The 27945-nt window shown below is 44.8% G+C and overlaps 2 protein-coding genes across 2 annotated transcripts in view; one reads left to right on the top strand and one right to left on the bottom strand.

Annotated features, from left to right (window-relative positions):
* The window catches only part of psmb6 (proteasome 20S subunit beta 6), a 35384-nt gene extending 17460 nt beyond the window's left edge, over nt 1-17924 (bottom strand). Inside the window, exons 1-5 of the mRNA XM_085806296.1 lie at nt 17797-17924; nt 16230-16297; nt 14108-14173; nt 5442-5507; nt 4591-4720 (exon numbers count right to left, since the gene is read on the bottom strand). Of these exons, the coding sequence (XP_085662422.1) occupies nt 4591-4720; nt 5442-5507; nt 14108-14173; nt 16230-16297; nt 17797-17895 (429 nt within the window). The 5' untranslated portion in view covers nt 17896-17924. The remainder of the gene's footprint in view (nt 1-4590; nt 4721-5441; nt 5508-14107; nt 14174-16229; nt 16298-17796) is intronic.
* Nucleotides 17925-18536: 612 nt separating this feature from the next.
* Nucleotides 18537-27085, top strand: trappc1 (trafficking protein particle complex subunit 1). The gene is made up of 5 exons (XM_085759935.1): nt 18537-18685; nt 20457-20555; nt 21511-21581; nt 22193-22331; nt 26818-27085. The coding sequence occupies exons 2-5, from the start codon at nt 20457-20459 to the stop codon at nt 26944-26946; spliced, it is 438 nt and encodes a 145-aa protein (XP_085616061.1). The 5' UTR covers nt 18537-18685; the 3' UTR covers nt 26947-27085.
* The last annotated feature ends 860 nt before the right edge of the window (nt 27086-27945 follow it).

Raw genomic sequence — 27945 nt, 5'->3', positions numbered from 1 at the left:
ATGACGTTCGGAAACTTGTGGATAGGCGGAATAAATGGTTGACTGCAGGCAGTCTGTCAGTGGCAGCATGGGCTGTGACAAGTCTCACAAAAAGAGGGGATTCACTTTTGTTTTTAATAACATAGATATATTGAATTCTGCATTTTGATTACTTTAGCCGTGTTTCCACTGCAGGAGTTCCTGGTAAAGGGAGGGGGTAGGAACTTCTACAGGAACCGTCCTCTCACTCGGCCTCTCAGTGGCCGTGTTTCCACTGCAGAGTCGGACCCCGGTCACCCCGCGGTGACGTCATGAGTTTCCATCGCTGCTTAATCGCTGTGCGACAGTTTCGACCGTGACGTCACCCAGGCGGGTCACAAGCACATGCACAAAAATCATAACAACAACGGAGAAGGATGGAAGGAGCTGAGGCGGTAGCCGCGTTTCTGGTCTGTGTGTTTGTGCACATGGCCGCTGATTGTAATCCTGCTAGAGTTTTTTTTTTTTTTTTTTTTTACTTTTCAAGGCATTGTTTTGCGGCGTGATGGATCCCCAGTGTGTCGAGGTGCGCTGATATTTTCATTTCGCCACGATGACTCAAACCCTCTGAATCTCCTCGGTGCTGTAGACTGCATCAATGTCTGCACCTCACCGTCGGTCCATTTGTGTACATCTTCCTGCTGTTTTCTTGTTGTTTACAGCGGTGTCTGCTAGGCTAATGCTCCCCTTCTGCTCCCCCTTTTAAAAATGCCGGTTGTTTTGGTGCTTTCTGGTAGCGTCAGAGCTGCTCTAGCTTTAGCCAATCAGTGCCGGGTTAACCTCGAGCCCCACCCAGGAGCTTTTCAGGGCCAACGGAGTACCTACCCTGGAGTAGGTACTCCGTTGGCCCCCGTAAAAGTTCCTGTAAATGGCCCTGTGGGGGAGGTTCCTGCAGTGGAAACACGCACCAATGGGGCTGGCCCCGTAAAATTACCCCCAAGTTCCTGCAGTGGAAACACGCCTTTTCTTATTAATTACTCACTGATTCTGCATTTAGGGTCTTTTATTTCTGTATAACAGGCCGTTGCTAAGTAAAACGGGCCGTTGCTAGGGACGCCGCTCTGATCAGCGGAGCAGGGCAGAAGAACTATCAAGGATTTTTACCTTGTGTTTCATTTTTACCAGCTTCAGACTAATTGTGATGTTAGAAACATGACTTGTAGCTGGTTAGAGGGAGAGTGGAGGCTCTCTGCCTCCCTCACCGCTGCTGGAACCAAACCTGCGATCAGAGCGGACAGACCGGACGGGCCAGCGCGTGTCACAGAGTGACCAGCTGTGTCTGTGCCACCGCGAGTCCGCGACACGAACGTGTCCCGTATCGTAGTCTCTTATGATAGACAGGACGACATGAATGTTCACATCGTAACATTTACATGATAATTCATCAATCTACTGATTGATTATCAAAAGCTCGTTGAAAACAACTACACACGAGTCGACAGGAGGAGGGTGAGGAGCAAACAGCGGAGAAGTGACCGGACTAAGGACTTTGATCAACATTCAGCGATGCAAACGGGTCAGGACCAAAAAAGAGAGGAATTTCCCGGGGGGGGGGTTGGTTCACCATTAACAAATAAGTACATTACAATATCAAGGAAAAGTCCATTTCCAGTAGTTCAACCTATTGAGTGCATATAGATGGACATAGTTTTCAGTAGGCCAACATTTCTATATTAAAAATGCTTTAAAAAAAAAAAAAAATCCTTTGCAATATTTCAATTATGGAGAAACTGATTTTTAGGTCTTCACTGAATGTTAGTCATAATTATTACTATTAAAATAAACTGAAGAAATAAAGATGTGGGATGTTTCATTCAGTGTGTCATGGACATATATATAGTGTGTTAGTTTCACTTTTATGAATTGAACACGTTCTACATGGCGGAGGCGACGTCTTTCCACTCAGGGCTTCCTTCACCTCTGAAACGGGGCAGAGCTCCGTGGAAACACCTGCCTGACACAGCAACGTAGGGAACCATGCATGTCCGCGGCCACAGCTCCACATGCACGGGGGGGGAAACGGCGTCGCCGTCGCACCGACTGCACGCGGATACGCACCGCTTTGGGTAACGAGCGCACATGTCGTACGTCTACATTGGAGGACGGCTGTTATCAGTGTAATCAGAGACCATGAATGAGTTCGCCTCAGTTTCAGGTGATTGTCACTGTCAGCCTGTTAGAAAAACATTTACTGACCCCAGCTGAGACGCTGAGACGCTGAGACCCCCCCCCCTCCCTCAAAACAAAAACTCTTCGGATCTGAACTATTCACACAAGTCACCTAATTGGTCATGAAAAAAAGCGAGTTTCGCTTTTCGGCGCGCTGTTTGCATCCCTGAACATTACGTCTCTAATTAATTAATTAGTTAATTCATAAACTGTGTAATAAGTGTGATAATATATAGTTAGTCTGTTGTTATAGAGATATAAACCCAGACAGGATGTATGAAACTCTGTCCTTTTGTCAAGAAACTGTCATTTCCATCCTGCGGTTTGATGCTGTCATGAGGAGACCTGTCACATCGGACACAAATATGGAGGCGGTCCCTTCGACGTGACGTCACTGCAACCCATGAATACACAGCTGCCCCCCCACTCCTCAGTGTGTATTATAGTATATTATGGTATATTATAGTATATTATGGTATATTATGGGATGTAGTGTTACCTGCCCCCCCTCCGCCGGTCCCAGCCGGCCACCAGGATGCCAGCAGTCAGCTCCTCTTTAGTGTATATTATAGTATATCAGTGTTTTCCCTAGCCGTTTTGTCCTGGGGGGTGGGGGTCGATGAGTCCGGGGGGGGGGGGTATGTGAAGGTGTGTGTGTTCATCTCTCGCGCGCTCTGTTTGGATTAAATAAACACAAATAGGCTACACACATTGGCCTCTAGTATTTGTTATTTTATATTGTTGTTAAATTAATAATTAATAATAATAATAATTAATTAATAATTGTTAATATATTTCACTGATCGAAATTATAGCATAGGCCTACGAGTGTGTGTTTTATTGAGTGTGCGTATGAAAATAGTGGGTTTTTTAGGTGCTGTGGCTACAAGCAAATCTCATATTGTCTCTGTACAAAGGCAACAAAGACTTATTCAAGATTTGCGTTTGGGCAACACTGAAATATAACAGGCAAAACATCGAAATTGATTTATTCATGGCCACATTAAGTGAAATTATTAACTTTACCGATTATCCATCTGTCCTGCTGTGAGTGGACAACTTCTTTCAGTGGTGACTGACTGTATACAAAATAAGATATAGGCTATAGTCTAATATATAATGAGCTCCTGACGCTCAGCTCAACGGGTGAGGAGGCGGAGACTCAGCGGAGACGCTCAGAGAGAAAGTCAGCAGCAGCGATCAGCTGATCTCTCCCTCCGTACAAACGCTCCGTTCTGATCCAGCTCCACTGGACTTTCAAAGTAAAGGTGACGCAGCTGTAAATGAGTTAAAATAGTGAAACAGCGGTGCTTTTATCGCCAGTTTTGGCGGAGGTGCACGCCGCGGTGAATCTGATTCGCGGCGCTTCCTCGCCCGGTGTGTACCCGGCGTGAGCGCTGGTATTTAAAAATCAGATGGCAGAGGGAGAATAGCGCCGTTTGGTTGCTTGGGCAGCTTGGGTGCTTCAGGTGGAGCGCTCTACAGTTTGATCAGACCAACAGGTCCGCTTTGACCGCGACTGGCTCCTAGATGTCCCGTTTTTCAGGGGGGGCGGGGGCCCGTGCAGGCGGGGCGGGCCGCCAATAGAACGGTAGGGGAAACACTGGTATATTATGGTATGTTATGGTATATTATGGTATGTTATGGTATATTATGGTATGTTATGGTATGTTATGGTATATTATGGTTTATTATGGTATATTATGGGATGTATTGTTACCTGCCCCCCCCTCTGACGGTCCCAGCCGGCCACCAGGATGCCAGCAGTCAGCTCCTCTTTAGTGTATATTATAGTATATTATAGTATATTATAGTATATTGTGGTATATTGTGGTATATTATAGTATATTATAGTATATTATGGTATATTGTGGTATATTGTGGTATATTATGGTATATTGTGGTATATTGTGGTATGTTATGGTATATTATGGTATGTTATAGTATCTTATGGTATATTATGGGATGTAGTGTTACCTGCCCTCCCCTCTGCCGGTCCCAGCCGGCCACCAGGATGCCAGCAGTCAGCTCCTCTTTAGTGTATATTATAGTATATTATGGTATATTATAGTATTTTATAGTATCTTATGGTATATTATGGGATGTATTGTTACCTGCCCCCCCCTCTGACGGTCCCAGCCGGCCACGAGGATGCCAGCAGTCAGCTCCTCTTTAGTGTATATTATAGTATATTATGGTATATTATGGTATGTTATAGTATCTTATGGTATATTATGGGATGTAGTGTTACCTGACCCCCCCTCCGTCGGTCCCAGCCGGCCACCAGGATGCCAGCAGTCAGCTCCTCTTTAGTGTATATTATATTATGGTATATTATAGTATATTATAGTATATTATGGTATGTTATAGTATCTTATGGTATATTATGGGATGTAGTGTTACCTGACCCCCCCTCCGCCGGTCCCAGCCGGCCACCAGGATGCCAGCAGTCAGCTCCTCTCTGTAGCGGTAGCAGCTGGCCTTGAACAGGTTGGCTGCTGTCTCCACCAGGGGGGGCTCGTCCAGCTCTATGCTGCAGAGGGGAGAACCAGACCATAATAGTCAGACACACACACAGACACACACACACACACACACAGGGGTCAGAAACACAACCAGAACCAGACTGAACCACTGGAGCAGCTACTCAACGACAACCATCACTACATATCACTGTGACCGTGACATCACTAGTAGAGAGATTACTAGGGGTGGGAGAAAAAAATCCATCCACATAAATATCTATATATCTTTTTTGACGATTTTTAAAGCTTTTTTTTTTTCCAAAATCTTTTTTTTTCATCAAAAATCAAATTTTTTGTGTGAATTTTTAAAAATATTGTGCAATGTGCATTTGTTCGCCTTTTTTACAGAGAGTCCAGGTTTTGAAAAGGGTTTAAGTTCACTTTATAATGGAGTATGTTCATTTATAGGCTCCTACAGTATTTGTGTGCAGATAAATGTTAAAAATGCTAAAGACTAAAAATCATAGAGAGAATCTGCAATATCGTAGAATCGCCATCCCAAAAAAAATCATAGAAGAATCAAATTGGGAGAAAAGCATATCGTCCCAGCCCTAGAGATTAACACCACGGACTACAGCCAGACCATAATAGTCAGGGCTCACTAGGACTGAAACAAAACTGAAAGTCTTAAACTGAAACTAAACCAGAGAAAAGAGCATCAATGAGACTGAAACTAATAAAAACTAACATCAACAGTTGTATGTATATATGTCAGGTTGCCATGGTTACCTGTGGAAGCCCAGCTGGTAGGTGACCACGTCGGCGATGGCCTGAGTGTCGGCAGCCGATCCAGACCTACACAGAGAGACAGAGAGAGATGATGGGATGTCCATGGTGGTGGTGTGTTTCCATGGAGACGGTTGTCAGGTGTCTCTGTATCCATGACTTCAGAGACTAACTAACATGTCCATTTAAACCACTTTAACAGCAGAGAGAGCGTCAACCCCGTTGCTAGGGACGACTCATCCTGTTCTAACCTCTGATTGGTCGTTAGATGTGCTAGTGATGGATGGAGAGTGACGTTCACGATCACTACGGGTGCACCGAATAGCAAATCTTTGGCCGAAGCCGAATAATATCAAAGCGTTTGGCCGAATAACCGAATAATACCGAAAGTGGTTTTAAAGTTTTTCTTCCTTTTTAGGGCCTATTGGATAAATACGATAATTTTTTAGACATAATTTTCATCCATCCATCCATCCATTTTCATCCGCTTATCCGGAGTCGGGTCGTGGGGGCAGCAGTCGGAGCAGGGATCCCCAGACTTCCCTCTCCCCGGACACTTCCTCCAGCTCTTCCGGGGGGACCCCAAGGCGTTCCCAGGCCAGCAGAGTGACGTAGTCACTCCAGCGTGTCCTGGGTCTTCCCCGGGGCCTCCTCCCGGTGGGACATGAACACCTCCCGAGGGAGGAGCAGCGGCTCTACTCCGAGCTCCTCCCGGGTGACAGAGCTCCTCACCCTATCTCTAAGGGAGCGCCCCGCCACCCTGCGGAGGAAACTCATTTCGGCCGCTTGTATCCGGGATCCAGTTCTTTCGGTCATGACCCAGAGTTCATGACCATAGGTGAGGGTGGGAACGTAGATCGACCGGTAAATCGAGAGCTTTGCCTTTCGGCTCAGCTCCTTCTTCACCACGACGGACCGGTACAACGACCGCATTACTGCGGCCGCCGCACCGATCCGCCTGTCGATCTCGCGCTCCGTTCTCCCCTCACTCGTGAACAAGACCCCAAGATACTTAAACTCCTCCACCTGAGGCAGGAACTCTCCCCCGACCTGGAGGGGGCAAACCACCTTTTTCCATGGCCTCGGACTTAGAGGTGCTGATTCTCATCCCAGCTGCTTCACACTCGGCTGCAAACCGCCCCAGTGCATGCTGAAGGTCCTGGCCCGAGGGAGCCAACAAGACCACATCATCTGCAAAAAGCAGAGATGAAATCAAGTGGCTCCTGAACCGTACCCCCTCCGGCACTTGGCTGCGCCTAGAAATTCTGTCCATAAAAATAATGAACAGAACCGGTGACAAAGGGCAGCCCTGCCGGAGTCCAACACGCACCGGGAACAGGTCTGACTTACTGCCGACAATGCGAACCAAGCTCCTGCTCCGGTCATACAGGGACCGTACAGCCCTCAGCAGAGGGCCTCCGACCCCATACTCCCGGAGCACCTCCCACAGGATGCCACGTGGGACACGGTCGAAAGCCTTCTCCAAGTCCACAAAACACATGTGGACTGGTTGGGCAAACTCCCATGCACCCTCGAGCACCCTGCGGAGGGTGTAGAGCTGGTCCAGTGTTCCACGGCCAGGACGAAAACCGCATTGTTCCTCCTGAATCCGAGGTTCGACTATCGGCCGAATTCTCCTCTCCAGCACCCTGGAATAGACTTTCCCCGGGAGGCTGAGGAGGAGTGTGATCCCCCGGTAGTTGGAACACACCCTCCGGTCCCCCTTTTTGAAGAGAGGGACCACCACCCCGGTCTGCCAGTCCAGAGGCACTGTCCCCGACTGCCACGCGATGCTGCAGAGGCGTGTCAGCCACGACAGCCCCGCAACATCCAGAGACTTGAGGTACTCAGGGCAGATCTCATCCACCCCCGGTGCCTTGCCACTGAGGAGCTTCTGAACTACCTCAGTGACTTCAGCTTGGGTGATGAATGAATCGACCTCTGAGTCCTCAGCCTCTGCTTCCTCGACGGAAGGCGTGTCAGTGGGATTGAGGAGATCCTCGAAGTATTCCTTCCACCGTCCGACGATATCCCCAGTCGAGGTCAACAGCTCCCCTCCTCCACTGTAAACAGTGTTGGTGGAGCACTGCTTCCCCCTCCTGAGGCGTCGGATGGTTTGCCAGAATTTCCTCGAGGGCGACCGGTAGTCCTCCTCCATGGCCTCCCCGAACTTTTCCCAGACTTTTCCCAGACTTTTCCAATCCTTCTTCAGCTTGACGGAATCCCTTACTTCTGGTGTCCACCACCGGGTTCGGGGATTGCCACCGCGACAGGCGCCGGAGACCTTACGACCACAGCTTCGTACAGCCGCGTCAACAATGGAAGTGGAGAACATGGTCCATTCAGACTCAATGTCTCCGGCCTCCCTCGGGATCCGGTCAAAGCTCTCCCGGAGGTGGGAGTTGAAGACCTCCCTGACAGGGGATTCTGCCAGACGTTCCCAGCAGACCCTCACGATGCGCTTGGGTCTTCCAGGTCTGACCAGCTTCCTCCCCTGCCAGCGGATCCAACTCACCACCAGGTGGTGATCAGTTGACAGCTCAGCCCCTCTCTTCACCCGAGTGTCCAAGACATACGGACGGAGATCAGATGACACGGCTACAAAGTCGATCACTGACCTCCGGCCTAGGGTGTCCTGGTGCCACGTGCACTGATGGACACCCTTATGCCTGAACATGGTGTTCGTTATGGACAGACTGTGGCTAGCACAGAAGTCCAATAACCAAACACCGCTTGGGTTCAGATCGGGGAGGTTCCTCCCAATCACACCTCTCCAGGTAACACTGTCACTGCCTAGTGAGCGTTGAAGTCCCCCAACAGAACGATGGAGTCCCCAGTTGGGGCACTTTCCAGCACCCCTCCCAGGGCCTCCAGGAAGGCCGGGTACTCTGCACTGCTGTTCGGCCCGTAGGCAACAGTGAGAGACCTATCCCCGACCCGAAGGCGCAGGGAAGCGACCCTCTCGTTAAGTGGGGAGAACTCCAACACATGGCGGCTGAGCTGGGGGGCTATGAGCAAGCCCACACCAGCTCGCCGCCTCTCACCGTGGGCAACTCCAGAGTGGAAGAGAGTCCAGCCTCTCTCCAGGAGTTGGGTTCCAGAGCCCAGACTGTGCGTGGAGGTGAGCCCGACTATCTCTAGCCGAAACCTCTCAGCCTCCCGCACGAGCTCGGGCTCTTCCCCCCCCAGCGAGGTGACATTCCATGTCCCTAAAGCCAGAGTCGTTGTCCGAGGATTGGGTCGCCGGGGCCCCCGCCCACGGCTGCCACCCAAATCACACGGCACCGGCCCCTTCTGAACCCTCCCGCGGGGCAAGTAATGTTTTGCATTACTTGCAAAACATGTGCAAGTAATGGCAAAACATTACTTGCACATGTTTTGCCAACATGTGCAAGTAAAATGCACAAAAGGTAGCTTTTATTTAGGAGGGCGGTTAGAGGGGTCGTTAGTCGGACTATCCATGCGTCTGTGTCATAGGTCCGTGTGTGTGTCTGTGTGTGCAGGCGGCAGGTGGAGGGGCTGACTGGCAGAGATGAGAGATGGTGAAACGCTGTTTAAAAAAAAAAAAAAAAAAAAAAAAGCGACCAACTCCTGCTTTGGCTTTCAGCCATGGTTCTCCATGCGACTACCGCTACACACACGAACAAGGAGGCGGGTATAATTCGCTATGATTGGTCATTCAGGTTGATGATGTAATACGTCTGGTGCGTCAGCATAGAACTGCAGTTTATAGAATGAGCCCCTGACAATCCTACGATCTCTGCACTTTGGCAGATCGTCTACACGCTCTAATCACTTCACGATCTAATATCGTCATATCGCCCACCCCTAACACAAGGTTAAGTGGGTAAGGTTTCTTGCCCAAGGACACTACGACAGAGACTGGGAGAGAGCGGGATTCGAACCGCCAACCCTCTGGTTATTGGACGACCGGCTCTACGGCCTGAGTGTAGCCGGCTGTTTAACAGTGGGAGGTTGACCATGAACATGAACTCCTCTACAGTCTAGTAGGGCTGACCCGATTACCATATTTTGATAATCGAAGCGGAAATAATGAAAGTAGCTAATAACAAACACTGCATGTCTCCAAAATCAGGCAGGTTTGCAGGATGCCAAGCAGCCTGTCCATTTTAATGTAACAACTGCTGATGAGAATCGGTGTCAAAGAGGAAAAAAGGAAGAAAAAAACAAAACTATCGATCACGGACTTCATGATCGATTACCATGGCAACGAATGAAGCTTTGATTTTTGGAGGGTCATCCCTACAGTCTAGTTAAACCTCTGTCATCCAGAGTCTGGAGGATGTTTCTCTTATTTGACCAGCTGGTCAGTCTATCTCCTCAGATCATCTGTCAGTAACTTTTATCTTCACAGCGCCCTGGACGTCACTCTGAGGAGAAACTACACTTTAACGGCACGGCTCAGCACTGCTCGGCTCTGCATGGCGCGGCGCGGCTCGGCACTGCTCGGCACTACATGGCTCGGCGTGGCTCGGCACTGCTCGGCACTGCATGGCGCGGCTCAGCATGGCGCGGCACTGCTCGGCACTGCATGGCGCGGCTCGGCATGGCTCGGCACTGCTCGGCGTGGCTCGGCTCTACATGGCTCGGCTCGGCACTGCATGGCGCGGCAAGGCTCGGGACAGCTCGGCTCTGCGTGGCGCGGCACGGCTCGGCACTGCTCGGCTCTGCATGGTGCGGCACGGCTCGGCACTGCTCGGCACTGCTCGGCTCTACATGGCGCGGCGTGGCTCGTCACTGCTCCGCATGGCTCAGCACTGCTCGGCTCTGCGTGGCGCGGCGCGGCTCGGCACTGCTCGGCTCCGCATGGCGCGGCGCGGCTCGGCTCTGCATGGCGCGGCACGGCTCGGCACTGCACTGTACTAAAAATGGTACCAGGTACTAGGGCTAGTGGAAAAGCAGTTTCCGGGCTCGTGGCTGTGAGCGCCCAACTCAATAGGGTTTGAATGGAAAGTAGACGCCCAGAGCGCTGAAAACGCGTCTGGTGGACACGGCCCCTAAGACTGTAGACCAGTGGTTCACAAACTTTTTCACATTAAGGACCCCTAAATTGACACAAATTAGACCACGGACCCCCATTGGACAAAATTTTGAAGCAAACACCATTTGTTCCGAGACTGAATAAAGTTTTCTGCATTCAAATTAGAGAAATTTCTGGAAAAAAGTGGTACAATTTCTCCAAAAACCTTCAAACATTTTCTAGGAAGAAGTGGTAAAATTCTCCCAAAAAACAAACAAACAAAAAAAGTTTAAAATTTTCTAGAAAAGAGTGGTAAAATTTCTAAAAAAAAAAAAAAGTTTTAAAAAAAATCTAGAAAAAGTGGTAAAATTCTCCAAAAAATAAGTTTAAAGAAATCTAATATAGGCTATATATATATATATATATTCTCAAAGGAAAAAAAAGTTTAACAATTTCAAGAAAAAGTTGGGGACCCTCTTCAACCCTCTCAAGGACCCCTGGGGGTCCCCGGACCCCACGTTGAGAACCACTGCTGTAGACCACTTACAACAGAATTCAAAATAGGCTAGGATAATAAACAAAAGGAAAAGTTTATCAAAAAAGAAATATTGCTCAACTCCCCAAAAACTACAATCACGACAGTCATGACATGTGCCTCAGCTCATTTGATTTTGTTTCTAGTAGTAGAGCTGCAGCCGATATCCGAGCACTCGAGTACTCGCTCGACTTGGGCGGAATCCGAGTGCCATTACACTACTCGGATTCCTTCAAAATTTAAGACTTTATAAAGTCGTGAAAAGACTTTTTAATACTTTTTAACCTCTTAATGCACGCACCTATTTTTCATGTTTTTTGCCATAACGCCATGCCCAAGTTGTGAGCAGCACAGATCCCACATAGTTTAAGATTCAGAGATGTGCCTGGTATCATTGTAAAGGTAACACTCTCAGGATTACTGTTAAGGTGTTTTTTTTGATTCTGTGACTTTACTTACAAAAATGGCAAAGGTTAGAATGATTAAATTGTTTCCCCGCCCATAGGTTTGCCTATAGAATGACATGGGTACAGACATTCAGGGACCTCTCAGCAGGCTATAGACACAATTAGGCCACAGCCACAGGTCTTGGCTTCCTGCAGTCCAAATTTCAAGTCAAAAGACCAAAAGAAACAAAAAAAATACAACCGCTAAACTCCTGGCGCGCAGTAGAGGGCGCACCCCTAAAAGCAGTGGATTATAGAACTATACGCCTATCTGCATTGTGTATTTCTATGCCGCGGAGCGGGTGGAGCGCACGTCGGATACACGAGGGTTTGTTTATCAGCAACCAAACGTGATGGCGTAGTGTCATACACCGTTGAAAACCTCAGACTATTGGCTAAAAGGTTATCTGCTTCATTTCACGGACAATTTCTATTGGCTCAAGCAGCTGTCAATCAAAGTCACGTTGTCAGTCTCATCGTCACGTGTCCTCATTGGCTTTCGAGACATGTCCCGGCCCATCCTCGCCACCGATTGGCTACTGCGTGGTGTCGTTTGAAGCAGGAAGACCTCACGGATGTAAACATTCAGTCACATGTAGTCACTAGGGCTGCCACAAACGATTATTTTGATAGTCGACTAGTCACCGACTATTTTTTTCGATTAGTCGACTAATCGGATCATACGTAAATTGAATGTAAAACATACAGCTTATCGCACCAGCATGCAGCTGCTCTTATATACCATCATTAGCTTTCAGCTTGAAGTGTTTAAGGTATATGCTAACTAAAAATAAAGACAATTAAGATGATAGTTCATTAAACTTTTAATGAAATATGCAGCTTTAACTGTAGCATAAAGTGCAAACAGCTGAGTAAAATAAGGATAAGGCACTGGCCTAAACAACACCAAAATAAATACTTAAAGGTTTTTTGTCTTTCCTTCATTTGTCTCTGGCATTAAACATAGCTACATTTAAATAAAATGAGGTGGACACCTGAAACTAAGGAATTGTTCACAATAATAAAGTTTTGGTAGGCCTATATTCAAATATAACTTGTGCTCATTGTAAATAATAGGAGTCGTTCTGTTAAAAAAAAATCAAATAGTTTATAAGACAATCTGAAAAAATGTAAATGCTCCCTTTTTACTGTCACAGAAGGAGAAACATGGAAAGACTCAACAGAAAGTTCTGTGTGAAACTGTCAAATGAAAACAAGTGAAACTGAGGTGCAGCTCAAACTCTGCAAGGTGTGGACTGTGATGAGAAGCTACCGGAAAATATTGACGTAGATTTACGCCGGGAGAGAAGACTTGCTCGTTAAGATGAGCGCTCATTACGTGACCAGGACGCTGTGACCGGACGCGGTAACGTTCTAGTTCTCCAACACCGACTCTCAAAGTCCGCGATTTTATTTTTAAATGACGAACGGCTGTTTTTCAGTCCGTGATTTAAAACGATGGAGCGGCGGTACCGCTCCTAGTAGCGCTTCTCATTTAAAATGACACAGAGAGAGGGAGAGAGAGAGAGAGAGAGGGAGAGGAGCGGCGGTAGCGGCGGTGGCGGCGGCGGCGGCGGGTTACACCGGTGCCGCTTGATGAGGGACGAGACAGGTAGAGAGAGAAAAGAGAGAGAACACCTGTAAACTCACCTTGAGTGAGTGAGTGCATGTGTGTGTGGTGGGCGGCTGCGGCGGTGGGTGCGTGTGTGGAAGGTGCCCCAGCAGTTTTGAGAGAAAAACAAAGTTTAAAAAAAAGAAAAGAAACGACGCATCGACTATTAAATTAGTTGTCGACGATTTTAATAGTCGACGTAGTCGTGACTAGTTGACTAATCGTGGCAGCCCTAGTAGTCACAGATCGCCGTGCAACTCGTAAAATGCGGTAACGGGGCTGGTTTTTGTTTTGATCCGCGTGTATTACGTTACACATTGGACTAAACACATGGACATATTGAGGAAAATACTTTGGTTAGAAGGAAACAGATTTCATATTTCACAAGCATGGGTACTTGGCGAGCTGTACAAACGGTCTTGTGTCATAAGATGGTCGCTGTAGATCAGCTGTGGATAAAGGGAAGACTTGAAAGGTATGTACGCATCATACGTTAGCTTAGCGGCTAGCCGACCTAACTGCTAATCCTGTTAGGGCTGTGAGCAACCAAAAAAATCATGGGTGGTCTTGAATTGATCGGGGCGATCTAAGCTTTCTAACAATGTATAACATGAATATATATGCTTAAGGGCTGCTGTTAAAAATGTTCGGGAGTAATTGATGCTAGCGCCACCTTCTGGAGCCGTACCGTGGGCGGTACAGCGTGCGTTAACTGGTTAAGGGTCTTCATTTTCCCAAAATTGATTTATCACCTTTTAATACTTTTCAAGACCCCGCGGATACCCTGGTCAATGGGCTATTGAAACTTATTGTGTGACCAATATACTTATATATGTAGACATGTATTGACATCATGATATGTAAATACTACGTACCACTGCTGACCTATAGGAAGCTGATTTGAACATGGATTGTATTGTATGGGACGTGAATTGCATTAATACACTGTAAATATGTTGTATGGACCCCAGGAAGAATAGCTTTGGCACTGCTGTAGCTAATGGAGATCCAAATCAATCAATCAATCAATCAATCAATCTGTCTGTCTCCATGGGAACCAGCTACTGAGGATGAGGATGATGATGAAGCACTGACCTGCAGCAGAAGATCTTGTCGTGGATGGGAGTCAGTTTGTCTGTGACTCTGTTGGCGATGTACGCACTGATGGACGGAGAGAAGACGGAGAGAGAGAAAGACAGAGGTTAGGGTTATCGTTCTGTTGTTACTATTATTATTAATTAATAATCTATGTATTCTGGTTCTGTTGTCCTAATGCTTTGGTAATAATGTACAACACTGTCCTGTCAATAAAGCTTGGTGAATTGACATTGAATGTTTTTAAATTGAGAGAGAAGGAGGGAGAGAGAAAGATGGAGGGAGGGAAGAGAGAAAGGTGGAGGGAGGGAATAGAGAAAGAGGGAGGGAGGAGGGAGAGAAGGAAGGAGGGAAGAGAGAAAGATGGAGGGAGGAGGGAGAGAAGAAGGGAGGGAAGAGAGAAAGATGGAAGGAGGGAGAGAAGGAGGGAGAAGGAGAGAATGATGGAGGGAGAGAAGAGAGCAGGAGGGAGGGAGGGAGAGAAGGAGGGAGAGAAGAGAGAAAGATGGAGGGAGTGAGGGGGAGAAGAGAGAAGGAGGGAGGGAGAGAAGAGAGAAAGATGGAAGGAGGGAGAGAAGGAGGGAGGGAGGGAAGAGAGAAAGATGGAAGGAGGGAGGGAGAGAAGAGAGAATGGTGGAAGGAGGGAGAGAAGAGAGAAAGATGGAAGGAGGGAGAGAAGGGAGAATGATGGAAGGAGGGAGAGAAGAGAGAAAGGTGGAGGGAGTGAGGGGGAGAAGAGAGAAGGAGGGAGGGAGGGAAGAGAGAAAGATGGAAGGAGTGAGGGAAGAAAGAAAGATGGAAGGAGGGAGAGAAGAGAGAAATATGGAAGGAGGGAGGGAAGAGAGAAAGATGGAAGGAGGGAGAGAAGGAGGGAGGGAGAGAGAAAGATGGAAGGAGGGAGAGGAGAGAAAGACGGAAGGAGGGAGAGAAGGAGGGAGGGAGAGAAGAGAGAAAGCTGGAGGGAGAGAAGGAGGGAGGAAAAGAGAAGGGTGGAGGGAGGGAGAGAGAGAGGAAGAGTGAAGGAGGGAGGGAGAGGGGGAGAGAAGAGTGAAGGAGGGAAGAAGAGAGAAAGATGGGAGGAGGGAGACAGGAAGAGGGAGGGAGAGAAGAGAGAAGGAAGGAGGGAGGGAGAGGAGAGAAAGATGGAAGGAGGGAGAGAAGGAGGGAGGCTGAAGAGAGAAAGATGGAAGTGGGGAGAGAAGAGAGAATGATGGAAGGAGGGAGGGAAGAGAGAAAGATGGAAGGAGGGAGAGAAGAGAGAAAGATGGAAGGAGGGAGAGAAGAGAGAAAGATGGAAGGAGGGAGAGAAGAGAGAAAGGTGGAGGGAGTGAGGGGGAGAAGAGAGAAGGAGGGAGGGAGGGAAGAGAGAAAGATGGAAGGAGGGAGGGAAGAGAGAAAGATGGAAGGAGGGAGAGAAGGAGGGAGGGAGAGAGAAAGATGGAAGGAGGGAGAGGAGAGAAAGACGGACGGAGGGAGAGAAGGAGGGAGGGAGAGAAGAGAGAAAGCTGGAGGGAGAGAAGGAGGGAGGAAAAGAGAAGGGTGGAGGGAGGGAGAGAGAGAGGAAGAGTGAAGGAGGGAGGGAGAGGGGGAGAGAAGAGTGAAGGAGGGAAGAAGAGAGAAAGATGGGAGGAGGGAGACAGGAAGAGGGAGGGAGAGAAGAGAGAAGGAAGGAGGGAGGGAGGGAGAGGAGAGAAAGATGGAAGGAGGGAGAGAAGGAGGGAGGCTGAAGAGAGAAAGATGGAAGTAGGGAGAGAAGAGAGAATGATGGAAGGAGGGAGGGAAGAGAGAAAGATGGAAGGAGGGAGAGAAGAGAGAAAGATGGAAGGAGGGAGAGAAGAGAGAAAGATGGAAGGAGGGAGAGAAGAGAGAAAGATTGAGGGAGGGAGAGAAGAGAGAAAGATGGAAGGAGGGAGAGAAGGGGGAGGGAGAGAAGAGAGAAAGATGGAAGGAGGGAGAGAAGGGGGAGGGAGAGAAGAGAGAAAGATGGAAGGAGGGAGAGAGGAAGAGAGAAGGAGGGAGGGGGAGGAGAGAGAAAGATGTAAGGAGGGAGGGAGAGAAGAGATAAAGATGGAGGGAGAGAGAAGAGAGAAAGTAATCAGTGTGTAGTGTAGTAGTTTCTCACCCTGTGGTGGTGCGAGAGTCTGCTCCGATCACCACTCCTCCATCGTACTCCACCGCCATGATGGTCGTCTACACACACACACACATATATATATAAATGTAAATATACACACACACACAGAGCAGATGAACCTGCCATGTTCTACATCCTACTGGACCCTCTCTGGTACCGGCACCGGTACCTCTCCGTCTCTCTGCCCTACAGAGGTAAACTGCTGCCACACTGCTGAGAAAAACTGCTGTTTCTCATTGTCAGGTTGAAGCATCAAATGATGAATAACCACCAAGTCTATAACTGATTAGATAAAGGTGGACTGGATTAAATGTAGTTTGTAGTTTGTCTTTATGACCATCTTATTAGCCTAGAAATCTAGACGCACCCTAGCGGCAGCAAATATTTGCTCCGTAGGTGGATATATACTTTTTTTTTTTTTTAAGATCAAGATTCTTTATTTGTCACATGCAAAGTTAAAGTGTACACTTACAACAAGCAGTGAAATGAAGTCCTGACTACACCCCCCAGACTGTGCTGTCCCTCATATAATTGTAAATATAAATAACATTCGATAATATAACAACAACAGCAGCAAGTAGGCATTTCAGTATAAAAACATCCAAGTTTAAAATGCAGATCTCAGTATAAAAACATCCAAGTTTAAAAAGCAGATCAAGTGCAAACCAAAGGCCATAAAGTGCATATACATTTTAATGATATAGTCTGGCTTGTCATGCTACCGTTTTATGGCAGATACTGCACTTTTGCCTTGATATTAGCTACAGATACTGCACTTTTCCCCTGGTTTTGGTGCAGATATAACTACAGATACTGCACTTTGCCTCGGTATTAGCTACAGATAGGCTACTGGCTGCACTTTTGTCTTGGTTTCACAGCGCTTTTTTGGATGCACAGCAAAATAAAAAGCCCAATAACTCCGGAAATTTTTAGCAGTACCAATATCAATCATCTAGCAGATTGAAGAGAACATGTCTTTACACTTTTGATTTAGTGCACTTTGCAGTGTTTGTATTCGGCGGCTCACTGTCTGAGGATGGAGCTGCTAGCATTAGCAACACTTAGCTCCTCCGCTCCACCACTGTAACTAGCTACAACTCTGGCTTTTAGCGGCTTAACGTTCACTTTAACGGCTTCAGATTCAGATTCTACTGAGGAAACTGGGTCCTATCCAGTCCGGTTTGGTTCGGTTCTGTTCCCGTCCGAACCGGACCAGTGGATGTTGTTAGGACCGTTGTTAGCGTTAGCCACCGCTAGCTGCTAGCTACAAAACTGCTGTCTCATTCAGCCGCTGTTTTCTCTGTTTAAACCCTCCTCCGGGACACTCTCTGGCCCGGTTCGGTTCGGTTCAGTTCGGACCAGTGGATGGACCGTTGTCATAGATACATATACTGACATATATCTATGGACCGTTGTTAGCGTTAGCCACCGCTAGCTGCTAGCTACAGAACTGCTGTCTCATTCAGCCGCTGTTTTCTCTATATAAACCCTCCTCCGGGACACTCTCTGGCCCGGTTCGGCTCGGTTCGGCCCCGCTCTGACCCGGTCTACTCACCCCGGTGCTGACTTCCTGGCTGGTCCACTCCGGAACCAGGTCGCTGCTAGAAGAAACTCTCTGGCCGAAGTTCGGCATCATTGTTGCTGCTGCCGCCATCTTGTCTCAATCAAACTGAGCCGCCGGTGACAGCGCGAGATTTATGCATCTCGCGAGATCACATGGGAAGATTTTTTTTTGGGCGAACAAGTTATTTTTCTTTCTTTCTTTCTTTCTTTCTTTCTTTCTTTCTTTCTTTCTTTCTTTCTTTCTTTCTTTCTTTCTTTCTTTCTTTCTTTCTTTCTTTTCTTTAAAAAAATTGATTGGTTGAAACCTGTTTGTTTATCGCCGTGGGAAGATTTTTTTTTTTCAAACTTTATTGTGTTCAAAATGTACATACATTCTCAAACAGGGAACTTTTGCATTCTTCTTTATTGCTTTTCTTACAATAAAAATAGAAAATAATAATAGTAATCGCCGTAGGAAGATGCAGGTGTCTGAAACAGCAACAGTCAAAAAAGGAGAGGCAGAAGACAGTAAAAAAAAAAAAAAGAAATAACATTTACAGACAAATCAAACAACTGTAGAGACAAACCGAACAAAATAATACATGTATAAATTAAATAATATTACAGAAAAATATTATTAAATATTAAAAAAGTGCATAAACACATATTTTACAGAGAACTTCAGGCTCTGTATTTTATTAGATGTTTTCCTTCAGGCGCGCTGCGGTCAGCCGCCAGCGGGGTCCTGCGGAGCGAGGAACCCGGAAGTGAAGGTAAACACCGCTGCTGCTGTGCTCTGCTCTCTCCTCCGTCACAGTTAAATGGTTTAAAGTCTCGTTTCTACCTGTTTTACCTGCTGCTACGTCATCTCACCTGGAGCTGGAGCAGGACCACACCTGGCGGTAAGAATGAATTGCCCCCTGTGGGATTAATAAAGTTGTTTTGAATTTGAAATTGGATTTGAAAAGAGGCTTCAGGGGCTGCGGGACAAGTTAACAGACAGACAGACAGACAGACAGACAGACAGGTAGGTAGAGACAGACAGACAGACAGGTAGATAGACACCGAGCTCCGGTTGTTAGACAACAGTCAGGAAGTATGACGTTACACAGGTGAGAGAGGATAGCACCACTCACCTGAGACTGGACGTCACGTCAGACATCCAGAGGTTATTTAAGCAATATATCACTCCAGTCCGTGGTCTATGCTCATTCTACCACTCTAAGGGGCGTTGTTCCCCCTTCGAGTGGTATAATGAGCATATACCACGGCCTGTCGTGATATATAGCTTTTATAAAACGGTTACCAATAATGACAATATGAAAGAGGGATACGCAATCAATTTCATGTAGTTTTATTCAACCAGAAATACATATTATCCAATAAAATAGCCTCACTGTGAAAAAAATAGTCCCACCTCTCCAGACGTTAGCTCCTAGTAGCTCTGCAGCTCGTCTTTTCCTCCGCTTTTTTCAGATGAAAGTCACTGCTCAGTCCCCTCTACCATTGTTAACCCTCTGGAGGTGAAAGTTCACCTTAAACATGTGGATTCAACTACTTTAGTCCGTTTTTTAACATCGTAAAAACATCAACTGTCTTTGGCTACGGACTGCAACAGTCCGTTGTCATGGATACATGACAACAACTTCCATTCATACCAGCAAAGACGGTTTATTGAATATCTTTGATACCAGTCATACGTGCCTGACGCGGAGTGATAGCCTACGCTGTGATAAGGCTTTAGAATAGATCGCCGGATTTCACCTTTCCGTTTTATAATGATCAATAATAGGCCTGATGATCGAACAGCGATTTACTGTATCAGTGACGTAACGAGGCGGCTGTCGCTCTGTCTGTCTGTCTGTCTACCTGTCTGTCTCTCTACCTGTCAATTTAACAAGCTTTATTGGCATGAGCATGACTGTCAGTACAATATTGCCAAAGCGTTACAAAAATGGAATAATAACACATACAACATAAATATAATAATAGAGATGATACTAATGTGTAACAAACAGTGTAGATATTTAGCAGGTAAAACTGCTCATATAGAGGAGCTCATGTTGAGCAGCTCTTCTCTCTTTCTGTGACAGGAACAAACATATTTAGCTGCTTCTAGAGCAGTGGCTCTTTGTTCTCCTAACAGATGACAGAATCTGTCCTGGTCTGAGAGTTGGGTGAAGTTGGATTGGATTGGATTGTACTTTATTGTCCCGAAGGGAAATTTGTTTTGGGCTTGGAGCCACTGCATACACAAGACAATACATACAAGACATTCATACAAAATACTTTCACACCTTTAACACGCATTCAAAACAGTGAAGGGTGCTTCCACTCTATTACAAATAGGTCAGTAAAAACAGTCTGTAGAACTGATCAGATCGGCAGCTCTTTAAGTTAAAGTGCTATGTGCGCTGTGGTTCAACAGAGAAAAACTAAACCAATGGAATAAAACCAACAATACATAAATAAACTAGAGTGCCACATTGCATGTAAAAAAGAATTATATGATCAAGAGTGAAATAATAAAAGTAATAAAACAGTAGAACTATACAAAAAAAAGAAAGTTGTGTGTTGTTAGTGTGATGTTAGTGTATGTCTGTGTTCTGATGTGTGTGTATGAGTCACCACCTGTCTGTCTCACCTGTCTATCTCTACCTGTCTGTCCTCCAGATGACGGTCCACAACCTGTACATCTTTGACCGTAACGGCAGCTGTCTCTACTACAACGAGTGGAACAGGAAGAAGCAGGCGGGGATCTCCAAGGACGAGGTCAGAGGACAATACTGTCATTTATTTATATAAATATGTATATATATACAAGGACGAGGTCAGAGGACAACGCTTTGATTTATTCATATTTATATAAATGTACAACAACAGTGTAAAACAGTCTGAGTCCTGGTGAAGTCCATTAAGCCCCCACACATCGCCCCGATGTGACCCGACCCCGACGGCCTGTTATCCGACGAGTCTGTTGCCTCTCGTCGGCCACAGTCAGGAGAAAGGAAACAGTGAAACACATCGCCCCGACTACTGCCGACCAGAGTGATTGATATAATAGAGTGGCGATAGGACTCCCATAGAAATACCGACCAATTTGAAGTCATAAAGTGGTAATAATCTTTGCCATGTACAGTAACCATGATGGAGTTAGCAGTCCCCGCCCTCGTCCCTACGTCACCACATTCAGGCGCATCCCTTGGCTGCACACACAGAGAGGACTGCCCCTTTATGCCGTTCTCTCTCCTCATTGGATAAAGGTTGTAGGATACAAGGAAAGTTTTCTCCTGGGCTCAGAGCAGAGCAGAGTGACTGACAGACCCGTGTTTCAGACCAAACACTCTATAGAAGTGATTGCTGTCGGAAGATACAACTATTTAAGACTTGTTACCAACGCTAAAGCCAGAATTGAAACAGTTTTTAGCAGCTTTACTGCTGTGGCTCGGTTGCCGCGAAATGGCGATAGCGATGCTAATTTTTTGTTAGCCTGTCTATGGCTTTTTACATTATACGTTAGCATTAAGCTAGCGGACTTTAAATGCTTAGTTGTGATACTGGCTGTGTGTGTTGTGAACGTTGTTTCAAACTATGTGGGTTTGGTTGAACATCTTTGATGCTTAAATATATATATATATATATATTACCGCTTAATATATTGCTTTACTCCTCTTTTTGACCTGTCTGTCTCTCTGACCTCTGACCTCTGACCTGTCTGTCTCTCCAGGAGTTCAAGCTGATGTATGGGATGTTGTTCTCCATCCGCTCCTTCGTCAGTAAGATGTCTCCTCTGGACATGTATCCTTCTGGTTGTTATCATGTGACCTGTCTTCACCTGTCTGTCTCTACCTGTCTCTCTCTACCTGTCTGTCTCTCTACCTACCTACCTGTCTGTCTGTGGTCCTTGACCCGTGTGTCCTCAGGAAGGACGGCTTCTTGTCCTTCCTGTCTCTACCTGTCTGTCTCCACCTACCTGTCTGTCTCTACCTGTCTGTCTCTACCTGTCTGTCTGTCTACCTGTCTCTCCACCCACCTGTCTGTCTCTACCTGTCTGTCTCCACCTACCTGTCTGTCTCTACCTGTCTGTCTCCACCTACCTGTCTGTCTCTACCTGTCTGTCTGTCTACCTGTCTCTCCACCCACCTGTCTGTCTCTACCTGTCTCTCTCTGTCTACCTACCTACCTACCTGTCTCTCTCTACCTGTCTGTCTGTGGTCCTTGACCCGTGTGTCCTCAGGAAGGAGGGCTTCTTGTCCTTCCTGTCTCCACCTGTCTCTCTCTCTACCTACCTACCTGTCTCTCTCTCTACCTACCTACCTGTCTCTCTCTCTACCTACCTGTCTGTCTCTCTACCTGTCTACCTACCTACCTACCCACCTGTCTGTGGTCCTTGACCCGTCTGTCCTCAGGAAGGAGGGCTTCCTGACCTTCCAGACCAGTAAGTACCGCCTCCACTACTTCGAGACGCCCAGCGGCCTGAAGTTCGTCCTCAACACCGACCTGTCTGTCCCCAACGCCCGGGAGACGCTGCAGCACATCTACAGCAACGTGAGTCGCCATGGCAACGCCTGTTTTCAGTCGGACATCGGACAACACCACACAGTCACTAGGGATGCCACAATTACTTGTCGTAAAGATTCTTAAATACCGTCACTTTCAGCTGATCAGGATTGGTGCAGCATGAGTTGTCTGTCTGAAATACACTGCAAAAACTCTACATCTTTCCAAGAATATTTGTCTTATTTCTTGTCAAAATGTCTCATTTCTAGTCAAAACTAATCTCTTTCCACTTAAATAAGACTCATCACCTAAAAATTAACTTGTTTTTAGATCATTTTCACTTGTTTCAAACTAATTTTCACTTGAAATAAGTAGAAAAATCTGCCAGTGGAGCAAGTGAAAATGATCTAAAAACAAGTTAATTTTTAGGTGATGAGTCTTATTTTAAGTATAATGAGATTTGTTTTGACTAGAAATTACATTTTCACTAGAAATAAGAAAAAAAAAGATTATTTTGGAAACACAGAGGCAGATTTGCACAAAAGTTAAGGTAAATGTAAGAAATATTGGTCAATTTACCTAACGTGACATGGTAGAAATTTAAATGTAAATGTTAGCGTCTCATTTGTGATAAAAAACAAACAATTAAAATAAACTTAAACATTTCGTATAGATGACAATTAATGATTTGAATATTTAAAACACTTCCCCTGGAGGATTAATAATTGGTTATATATGAATAGTAGATACTTAATCTCGGTATTAAACGCCACAATTAATTGATCGTAAAGATTATTATATACCGTCACTTTCCAAAAAAAGATCATGTATGAACCGTATTGGCAGATGTGCTCCAAAATAAAGGTGAATGCTCAGATACTGGTCCATTTAACTAATGTAACATTGAATTGGTAGGAATTTAAATGCTAGAGTGTCTTTGTAATTTAAAAAAAAGGATTAAAATTTACTTTTATTAACTATTTGGTATTGATGACAATTAATGACTTGAATATTTCAAACACTTCCCCTGGAGGATTAATAATTGTTCATATTTGAATAGTTATTTAAAATATTTTATAATTAGTAGGCTAATGTATATTTTAACTATGTGATTTTACACATTTATAGTGTAGTGTGAAATTAATTAATGCATAATAATCGTACCAAGAAAATCTACTATTGTGACATCCCTATACATAATATATGATTATTATAATGAGTATTATGGGATATCGATTGCGAGAATAGACTTTTTCCCAGAGTTACGGCTCATTCACAAAACAACTTCCAATAGAAACTGGACTTTGATTTGACTAAAACCAGGAAACAATGGATATCACACACATTGACATCCGTGTTAAAAGCCAGCGTTAATAGATCCATGCGTTTACCGTAACTATGACAACGACTGAACGACTGAAACCATGGAAACGTAGGCTAAATGTAGAATTCCACTGGAAATGCGAAACTTCGCCTTACGGTTTTTTACCATAGATAACGTTAGGAAACTTGTGGATATATAAATATAACATTATAATATATATACAGCTCTGGAAAAACTTAAGAGACCCCTCCCAGAATGATCAGTTTCTCTGCTTTTACTGTTTATTACGTAAAATTAACATTAACAACAGACAACATTTCTCCCAAAACTGAAATAAAAATATTGTCATTTAGAGCTTTTATTGGCTGAAAATGACTAAACTAGTCTAAATAACAGAAATATCAAGTCTTTTCAGACCTTGAATAATAATAATAATGCAAAGAAAACATGTTCATAATATTTATTCCTAAACAACACAGCAAGAATATTTTAACTCAGGAAGAGTTTATAAATCAGTTTTTTTTTTCCAGAGCTGTAAGTATTGCAATATTGTTTTTGACGATTTTTTTTAAATCAATTTATTTTTTCAAAAATCTTTTTTTTATATATATAAATATTGTGCAATGTGCATTTGTTGGCCTTTTTTTTTTTTTTTTTACATCCAGAGAGTCCAGGTTTTGTAAAGGGTTTAACGGTCTGCCCCCCCCACCACCACCACCACCCCTTCCCCTTCAACCTCCCTCCATAAACTCACTTTATAATGGAGTATGTTAATTTATAGGCTGCTGCAGTGTTTGTGTGCAGATAAATGTTAAAATGCATCAGTCTAGATCTCATTCTGTCAGAAAGGTTTCTTCTAGACTCTTTTATTTTGCCTCTTTTATGCAGTCCAGGTTAGTGATGTCACGATTATAGATTTTCTTGGTACGATTATTGTCAGAGAAATAATCATGGTGTTACGATAATCACGATTATTATGCATTAATACATTTCAAACACTATTAATGTGTGAAATCAAATATAGTCAAAATATTATTACATTACTAATAATTATTTCCACAAAGTATATATTAAAATATGACCAATTATTAAAGTGTTTGAAATATATAAGTCATTAATTGTCATCTATACCAAATTTTTAAGTTAATTTTAATCTTTTTATTATTATTACAAATGACACTGACTCTAGCATTTAAATTCCTACCAATTCAATAATACGTATGGACCAGTATCTGAGCATTTACCTTTATTTTGGCGCCACATCTACCAATACGGTTCAGACATCATCTTGTTTTGGAAAGTGACGGTATTTAAGAATCTTTACGATTAATTAATTGTGACGTTTAATACCGCGATTAATTGTGAAAACAAGTAATTGTGACATCCCTAAGTCCTGGCTTTTGAAAAGAGACTAAACATACTGTATTAGCCTATATAATACATAATATATGATTATTATAATGAGTATTATGGGATATCGATGGCGAGACTAGACTTTTTCCCAGAGTTACGGCTCATTCACAAAACAACTTCCAATAGAAACAGAAACTGGACTTTGATTTGACTAAACCCAGTAAATGAAACACACCAGATGTTGGACCACTCTGATATACACAGGGTTCCTACGCAAGTATGGAAAGTATGGAATTACATTTTCTACATTTCCAGGTCCGGAGATGAATGGAAAATGGAAACTATTGTATGGAAATATATTTATCTTAATACTTATCTGGGTTTGGTCTCATCTTAAAGGGATAGTTCACCCTAGAATGATATTTCGCTCATTATCTCCTCCCCCTCATGTTGACTAAGGGCTGGAAGAAGTTTCAGAGTCCACCGTCCCTTCTCTGAGTTACAGGGGGTCTCGGCGTAGCAGTGCATGTCCATATAACGGTTGCAAAGCGACACCGGAGCTCTTCGTAAAAAAACACACACAAAAAAACATCCAAATACCTCCATGCTGCTCGTATGTAATGTCCGTCTTGTGCTGAAGCCCCAAATTGCGTAATTGTCCCGAAAAAAATTAAATAAGTCTATATTTTAAGCTTGTTTGTAGCGGAAGCTTCTCGAAGCTTCTCTTCCTGGTCCGTCCAAATCTCGCGTGATTCGCAGTAACCGCACTGACGCCGGCGCAAATCATGCGAGTGTGTGTTTTTTTACGAAGAGCTCCGGTGTCCCTTTGCAACCGTTATATGGACATGCACTGCTACGCCAAGACCCCCTGTAACTCAGAGAAGGGACGGTGGACTCTGAAACTTCTCCCAGCCCTTAGTCAACATGAGGGTGAGTAGATAATGAGCGAAATATCATTCTAGGGTGAACTATCCCTTTAAGTTATTTGGGTTAAAGCAGAAGTAAGTGATATATTTGTGTTAATCTAAGTCTTAAATAGTTGTATCTTCCGACAGCAATCACTTCTATAGAGTGTTTGGTCTGAAACACGGGTCTGTCAGTCACTCTGCTCTGCTCTGAGCCCAGGAGAAAACTTTCCTTGTATCCTACAACCTTTATCCAATGAGGAGAGAGAACGGCATGCAGGGCTGTGTGTGCAGCCAAGGAACGCCGTGAATGTGGCGACGTAGGGACGAGGACTGTTATGGTGCGTTCAAGGAAACTCGTATTTTTCCGACCTGTGAAGTGGTACCAGTTCGATCTGGTACGAGTTCACGGGTCAGAAGTTACGAGTGGCCGTTATAGTGACTTTCACAGGTAAAACAGGTCGGAGAAACACGAGTGGGTTGCCTGGAACGCTACTAAGTCGTAAGTTGTGACTTGAAGCTGTAATTTCCGATTTCAAAAGCCTGCCTGGAACGCAGCATTAGCCAAAACCACCGGACCACTTACTTCTGCTTTAATTATTTTGTATGTGCTATTATACCTATAGCTACAATCTCCAGGAAGTGATTTGGTTACATAATGGCATACACATGAAAACAAATGATAAATTGCATACTTTTTTTATATTATGCACATCTATTTACGCAAATATCACAAATAATTTGAATTTTTTTTTACCGAGAAGTCTAGAAATTAGGGTCTGGAAAAAGTCTGGAATTCAGAAATTTCAAATGTGTAGGAACGCTGTATACATGTTTATATGTATTTATACCATCATTGAAAGCTCACCTCTCTCTCTCTCTCTCTGTGTGTATTGTGTTGTGTGTTTGTGTTGTGTTGTGTGTGTGTCTGTTGTGTTGTTGTGTGTGTCAGCTGTACGTGGAGTACATCGTGAAGAACCCGGTGTGTGTGTTGGGGGACAGTCTGGACAGTGAACTGTTCAGCAGCCGCCTGGACGCCTTCATCAGAGCTCTGCCCTTCTACAGCCCCCGCGCCGCTTAACACACACTAACATACACGTATACACACATATATACACACACTAACACACAGTAACACATATACACACACACAGTAGCACAGTGTTGTTGTATTTATTGTTTTGTACTCTCTGACATCATTAAAGTGTTTGGAGCCGTCACTCGTCTCTCTGAGTCTCTGTGGTCACATCACAGCTGTGTGTTTAGTTTAGTTTAGTTTTGTTTCGTTTCGTTTATTTCGGTCAATACAAAAGAGAGAAGCTGCTTGATTTGATTTCCCGTCCTTCTTCTTTTCCTTTCCCTTCTTCCTCCCCTACTTCCTTCCTCCTCAAAAAAAAGAGGAAAAAAAGACAATCAAACATACAGAAAACAGAACAAAAACAGCAGCAGCATAGCACGTGTCACCACTCATTACTCTATCTTATATAAATTAACCATCCTGTTTTTAAGTACTTTTTAAAATAAGATTATGGTATTGCATGTTTTTAAGTCATTCTCCAATTTGTTCCATAAATGAACAGCTGTTACCATAGTGCATTGTAATTTGGTGTTGGTTCTGGTTCTGGTGTGTGTCTGTTAGTGTGTGTGTGTGTTAGTGTATTAGTGTAGTGTTGTGTTGTGCTGCCACCTAGTGAGTGAATCAGCACATGCAGTGTTCAAGTCGGTTCATACTTTATTAAAGACACTTCTCAATGAGGTTGAAACAACAACACAATGATGATTTTATTTATTTAAAAAGGACGATGTAGCTACATTAAAGCAGAAGTAAGTGATATTTTTGTGTTAATCTAAGTCTTAAATAGTTGTATCTTCCGACAGCAATCACTTACATAGAGTGTTTGGTCTGAAACACGGGTCTGTCAGTCACTCTGCTCTGCTCTGAGCCCAGGAGAAAACTTTCCTTGTATCCTACAACCTTTATCCAATGAGGAGAGAGAACGGCATAAAGGGGCAGTCCTCTCTGTGTGTGCAGCCAAGGGATGCGCCTGAATGTGGCGACGTAGGGACGAGGACTGTTATG

Source organism: Trachurus japonicus, chromosome 18 (assembly GCF_045865225.1).
Source record: "Trachurus japonicus isolate A0001 chromosome 18, Traja_1.0".
NCBI lineage: Eukaryota > Metazoa > Chordata > Actinopteri > Carangiformes > Carangidae > Trachurus > Trachurus japonicus.
The sequence above is the reverse complement of the archived record's forward strand: the minus strand, read 5'-3'. Positions and strand labels throughout refer to the sequence as shown.